The sequence below is a fragment of the Mesitornis unicolor genome, unplaced genomic scaffold, assembly GCF_000695765.1.
Source record: "Mesitornis unicolor isolate BGI_N332 unplaced genomic scaffold, ASM69576v1 scaffold29979, whole genome shotgun sequence".
Taxonomy (NCBI): Eukaryota; Metazoa; Chordata; class Aves; order Mesitornithiformes; family Mesitornithidae; genus Mesitornis; species Mesitornis unicolor.
In genome coordinates this window covers 44,371-50,569 of record NW_010205776.1, presented here as the reverse complement: position 1 = coordinate 50,569, position 6,199 = coordinate 44,371, and the positions used below count along the sequence as shown (strand labels likewise).

The window sequence follows — 6,199 nt, the reverse complement described above, 5'->3', positions numbered from 1 at the left end:
TAGTGAGAAGGGCTGCTCTTTTAAGATGTGTTCTTCAGACATGTTTTTCCTACTTTATTTTTTCTCTCCGAAGTAAGACCCACCAGTGATGGTTTCAGCCAGGGTACCACATTTTAAATGAAATGCAGATTTCCTTTCAGTGGTCTCTTCCAACAGCTCTACAGTTTGGAGAGGGGTGTCTAGGTAAGCATTTTCCCTGAGGTTCACCTTCAGTGCTAGCTCAAGCCCATATTTCTCAGGGATTTATTGTATTTCCTCCTCAGACAAGGAGAAATAGAAATTCTTCCTCAAGTGCTGCAGAAAAGCCTTCAATTCCTCCCTCCCCTTCTGGAAGCTGAGGACTGGAGTAAGATCCAGTGGTAGGACTGCACAGGTTTTTAGCCTCATCTTTCCATGATGCCAAACTTGTATCTCCCATCCAGGGTGTAGTGAGCTCGTCAGAAGAGGTGACAGCAGTGACTGGTCACATCCTTGTTCAATGTAATCTCATAAGCCCCATCCAACCTGGCCTTGAACACTTCCAGGGAAGGGTCATCCACAATGCACCACTCTCAGAGTAAATAAAACCAACAACAAACTACTGCTAATCGTGGATGTACCACTGAGTTATGGTATAGCCACAGTTGTGGCTGCAGTTATTCCTTGTAACACGTCAAGAGAATTTCTTTGGAAGTGGAGATATGTCTTCTGCTTCCAGGGTCTGGTGGAAGGTGTCCCTGCCCATGGCAGGGGGGGTGGACTGGATGATTTTTAAGGTCCCTTTCAGCCCAAACTGTTCTATGTTTCTATGATCTGATGGAAGGTGGTTGGGAAGAGGCCAGGAGTGGACCCATGAGCAGGGAAACCATACAGCGTGCTAAAATTAGCATAGGCTTTAGGAATGTCATAAAAAGGGAATTTGTGAACTATGAATTAACCAACTTAAAATGGACATTTCGGTATTTCAGTGTCATACTGGAGGCAGGGAGGTAAACTAAACCAGTGAAACCAAGCCTTTTTAAATCCTCAGGAGGAGGACATCATGACTCAGTCAAAAATTTGTATCATTGGGAGAGGTGGCTAAAAACATAGAGGGGAGAAAGAGGTCCTTGTCAAGTCTTACTTAACATTTTCTATGAAAATAGGTATGTCCCAGTATATTGTTTCCAATACTACAGAAGTCAGAGAGAAGAGATACTGTAATGACTGCTTAAAAGAGGACAGAAGAAAGATACAGCATCTAATTCCTCATTCATCTGCCTGATGTTGTTTAAATATCTCTCAGGAGGCGTGGGAAGCTTGGGACCAGATGGGTTCCTCACAGTGGTTCAGATCCATGTCTGACAAGAGTGCATGACCAAAGGGATGGAGAGTTGGGATCTGCCAAAAGGACAGCAGGACAGGGGGTCTGGACCAGGGAGGGTCTGGACCAGGGAGGGTCTGGACCAGGGAGGATCTGAATGCCCATTCACAACTTTCATTCTGGGTTTGGGACTTCTGCTGGATGAGCTGGTGGAGAAGTGCGAGAAACTTGTTAGAAGGAGACTTTGCTTATCAGGCTGCATTTAACATGTGGAGAAGAGTTCATGGGAGTGCTCCTCAGAGGAAACCAATCCTTCAAAACAGCCTCGCTGCCTGGATTTCTCTCAGTTTAGTCTTTAATATCTGTCTTTCAGCTATGTATAACTCAGCCTCTCATCTTCTCATTAACCTGCTCCACCACAGGGCCTATTAGCCTGGCAAATGAAAAAATTATGGAAAAGAGTTTATAAATGTGCTATTGAGTAACTTTGTGATACATTTGGAGTGTGAACTAGGTTGTCAACATCATGCGACCATTCATGCTTTCTGCTGCCTGCTGCAGTCAGGATGCTGGTAAGAGACTGGGCATGAGAATGGGCACCTGAGTGGGGCATGGAAAGGGACACGGCTGCTACAGGGTGAGGGGTTGCAGCTTCTAGGACACAAAGCTGTGCAGAGCTGATGTGGCAGGTACTGGAGGGTGGCTGAAGCAGGATTGGGGCTTGGAGACATGAATTCATGCTGCATCAGGGGAGGCTAAAGCCTAAATGTGGTGTCATCCAGCCTTTAACTGCTTCTTTTCAGGTGTGAGGAAAAGATCTGGGCATTTCAGCCCATGGGAGAAGGCTGATTTGGGCTCTTGTCCTGAGAACCTTAGCCACGAGGGCTGGAGCCCTGCCCTGGGGATGCCCCTGTTCACTCAGAGGCAGAGCTGGAGCCGTGGTTTGCCAGGTCCAATTTCTCACATTTGTCATCCATGTGCCCTGTGGGGGCACGTTAAACAACCAGGCATTTGTATTTGCACTAGTTCTGTGTCCCCATGCATTACCGTCTACAGCTGGGCTGCAAATTACTCTCTAAAGAGAGCACAGTTTCCCTTTAGCACCCTGCATAATACTACAGGCTGAAGGTGCAGCACAGCCTTTACGTTAGCACAACAGGGTCAGAGACATGGAAATCCCTTGGATAAGTAAGTGCATGACCACAGCTGTGGTCATTACACCTGGTTACAGTCTGGAGCACGGTATTTTGGAAAATGGAAATTTGGAGATCAGGGATGTGATAAATGCAGCGCCAGTTCTACACAGTTTCTGATGTCTCAGAGAGGATTGTACAGTGATGGGCAGGTGACTGGTGACTCCAGTGGACCACTGAGTGGGAAAAGGTATTTGCAGGGTAGGAGCTGTAGGTGATCAGTGCTTTGGGTCTGGTGCAGTCTCTGACGCCTTGTGTATACCAGTAAGCATCAATGAAGCACCAGTCTTTTACCACAAAAGATGAACAAAAATTAATATAATTACATTATCTGCCATCATCTTGCCAATCCAATTAGTGTGTTACAATCAGGACTGAAGGCACAAACCCATGAACTTCTCAGATATTTTTATAGAAAAAAAATTTCAGGATTTCTGCCCTGGAAAAAGCCCCTGCTTTTCCCCGCATTAAAATTTGGTTGATTTTATAGGAAACTAAAGTTTACAATGGCCTTGAAGTTGTATTTGTGGGTTTTGTGGTGATTAGGTAGTTCTCAGAAGAGGATACTGGAAAGTAAGAGACTTGCTGATGTCATTTTTAATTCACTACCAGCACCCCCCTCCAAAAAAAAAGAAAAGCTGAGAGAGGTGTTGGTAGCCCTATATAAGGTGCACCTCATCTCCTGCAAAGCACATCAAGAATCACAGCAAAGGTAAGGCTTGCAGCCTTTATGCCTCCCTCACTTTGCCTTGCCTGCTCTCCTTGATGCTAACCCTGCTCTCTCTCATCAGTGCTGAGCGCTGTAGCTGCAACCTGCTGGGACAGACAATTTTGGATCGTGAGCTATGGCCTCCCTGCAGACCTTGACCAAGAGCTTCTCAGGATGGGTCATCTTCTGCTGCTGCTGCTGCCTCCCTCTTCTTCTCACCAGTCCTCTGCCTCCAAAAGGAGTAGGATTGGCTCCTACCACCCATCATGCCTGCAGGCTCAGGAAGACCAACTTCCAGCAGCCCTACATCAGGAATCGCACCTACACCTTGGCTAAAATGGTACAGTAACCCATGTGTCCTTCATGGCAGGATCTGAGCACCTCCTCCTCTGCCAGTGCCCTGGCTTCTTACCTTCAGCATTCCTCTCTTTCTCATGCCTTTCTCCAGAAAAAAAAGTGCATTTGCAGTAAGGCAGAGCATGGGGGCATGGAGTGGGCCTGTTGCCCACTGGTTGGGCAGCCAGAGGAGGCAGTTGCCTCTCCTCCTCCTGCTCCCCAGGGGAAAGGCAGCCTTTGGCACAGCACATCTCCTTCTTGAGTGGCTGCTACTAGACTGGAACAGTGGTGAACCATGAGCTTAAATTTCTCTGTTTGCCCAGTCCTTTTGGAGCTGGGCCTGTCCGTGACTCCAGCCATGGCCAGGCATCTCCTCGGGCATCATACAGTGCTCTGCTTGGGCAGGTTTCCTGGCTGCCCTTACCATGGGTGGTCCTCCCTGGTGTACACCATCGAGTGCTGCAGCACCTCCCAGCAGTGCTGTGGGCCACCGTGAGGTTGGCCACCTGCGGCATTTGGTTTAGTCATCGTAACCACTATGACATCTGCTGTTCAAGAAGGGGCCAGGAATTCAGACTTCTGCTTATTTATTTTCCAGTCATACTGACCTTGAATCTCACCCAATTAAGGGGAGAAAGAGACACAATGTTCAAGCTTATCTACCTGTAACAGGCTGTCTGTAGTGTCCATTCCCTCAGGTGAACTGCATTGTTCTTAAAAACTTAGGGTTTGTTATTAATCTGTAGGTCAGGTTTCTATCCCCACCTGACGTTTCCTTCTTTCCCTCTCAGGCCAGAGTCTCAGACCAGGACACGGACAACAGGCTCATTGGGCAGCAGCTCTATGTTAATGTCAGGGTAAGTCTTACACCAGGAGGCTGTTCTTTGCATTCTTCTGTAGCACTTGGCAATCTCTTGCCATGATTTAATGTGACTTCTTACTTGCATACATAGGAAAGCAACCGCTGCTACGTAATGAAGAGGATTGTGGAGATTGTAGTGAAAGATGTGCTCCTCACCGAGGCCAAGGACCAGTACCCATATGTGGAGGAGGTGGCACAGTTCTTGGCATCCCTGACCTCAGAGCTGAGCAGATGTGTGAGTAGCTTTGGGTTTCTTCCACTTCTTGTGACTACTCCTGCTGCTCCTGAATCTCAGAATGCTGCAAACAGTGGCAGAAGGCAGTGATATGAAAGGAAACCTCAGATCAAAGATATCAAGCTAGAGGTTGATAGAAAGATGTGAAAAAGGAAAAAAAAAAGCACATTGTTGGTTACAGCTGCCAATGTTATGTCTGGATGTTTTCTTTTTTTTTTTTTTAGAAATTCTCAGGACACAGAGAACACATTGAAAGGAATCTGGAAGAAATGAAGAGCAAAATGAAACAGGTACATTTTTTCCCCAGCATGTAAAAAGAGCAGTTCCAAACCCCAGTTATAGAGTTGGATTAAGGCTGACCTAATTATGAAACAAACTCTGGAGATTATTTAGAATGTGAAGCCTGCAGGGGCATGAATGAGGGAATTAGTGATGTTTCCACTTCCAGCCCCCCTTCACTCATCCTATTAACTCTCTGCATGTGTTATGGTAATTTAAAATTGTCCTTCAGAAATCAGGTTCTGGGTAACTGGATATACTAGACTAGATTTGAATGGGCTAGTTTATATCTTATAGTGTAATGACTTGAGAGAATAAGGAGAGTAAATTCTCGATTCATTGCCTGTGACAAGCCTAATTTCAATTTTCTAAGAAATAATGAGATGCTAAAACTTACATTTTGCTCTTTTCTAGTTGGGAGAGAGTGGAAAGACTAAAGCCATTGGAGAACTGGATTTACTGTTTGACTACATAGAAAATGCCTGTACTGATGCCCCAAAGAAGGGAGGGAACAAGAAGAAAAACTGAAAGAATTTCAGATCAGGCTTGAAGATACGTCTCTGAAAAACTCTTGCTGTAATTTAATTAACTATTTCAGTCCTTCTCCTTAGATACTTTTCACTTGTGCCAAAAATAGCAAACTAAGTGGCCACAGACAGGATGCATATTGCTGCCACCTTTGAAAATGAAAACTCAAGGACAGTGTTTGTAGATCCATTTCAATACAAGGCATTAGTTATTTTTGAAGGCACACTCCTGTTCTCATCCTCATAGGAATAAGGCAACTACTTCTGTATTTTATATGCTGAGTCAAAGTAGGCAGTGAAGATTTGAGCCTTTTACTTCAAAATCTCTCTTGCATATGTTGCCCCCTTCTGACCTTTACCTGAAAAGTTGATATTTCAGACTAATTCAGAAATAATTTCTGTCATTCATATTTAATGGTAATTTATTTTAAGGTAGTAATTATATGGTACTTTTATTTATATTGATTGATTGAAAAATATCCAAGGAAATGTATTTATGAAGCTGTACCAGAGGGTTTTAAGTCAACTATGGAATTAAAACTGCTGTGTGATATTTATATGCAGATGGATTGTTTTATAAATGCTTACTCTTTAATTTATTATAAAAAATATTTTGGTCCTCAAATAGTGCCATTTACAGAGTTTTTTTCTTTTACTGAAACACAAGGGAGATGACACATATTGTGTCTGTGGGGCTGCTGGCCCAGCGACTGTATTCTTGTATCTGAAAGTGATGTATGCTTGGTCTCAGGACATGCTATTTCACCATAAAGCTG

The 6,199-nt window shown here is 44.6% G+C and overlaps 1 protein-coding gene across 1 annotated transcript; it reads left to right on the top strand.

Annotated features, from left to right (window-relative positions):
* Positions 1–3,320: 3,320 nt before the first annotated feature.
* Positions 3,321–5,424, top strand: IL22 (interleukin 22). Its single transcript, XM_010191531.1, has 5 exons — positions 3,321–3,524; positions 4,312–4,377; positions 4,474–4,617; positions 4,842–4,907; positions 5,311–5,424. The coding sequence occupies exons 1-5, from the start codon at positions 3,321–3,323 to the stop codon at positions 5,422–5,424; spliced, it is 594 nt and encodes a 197-aa protein (XP_010189833.1).
* The last annotated feature ends 775 nt before the right edge of the window (positions 5,425–6,199 follow it).

What these genes read in the sequence shown, in the direction of transcription:
- IL22 (XM_010191531.1), top strand. Translation starts at nt 3,321, where the DNA reads ATGGCCTCCCTGCAGACCTTGACCAAGAGCTTCTCAGGATGGGTCATC. An exon ending in AGCTCTATGTTAATGTCAGG is followed by an intron (nt 4,378 to 4,473) that starts GTAAGTCTTACA and finishes TTGCATACATAG; the next exon opens with GAAAGCAACCGCTGCTACGT. An exon ending in CCTCAGAGCTGAGCAGATGT is followed by an intron (nt 4,618 to 4,841) that starts GTGAGTAGCTTT and finishes TTTTTTTTTTAG; the next exon opens with AAATTCTCAGGACACAGAGA.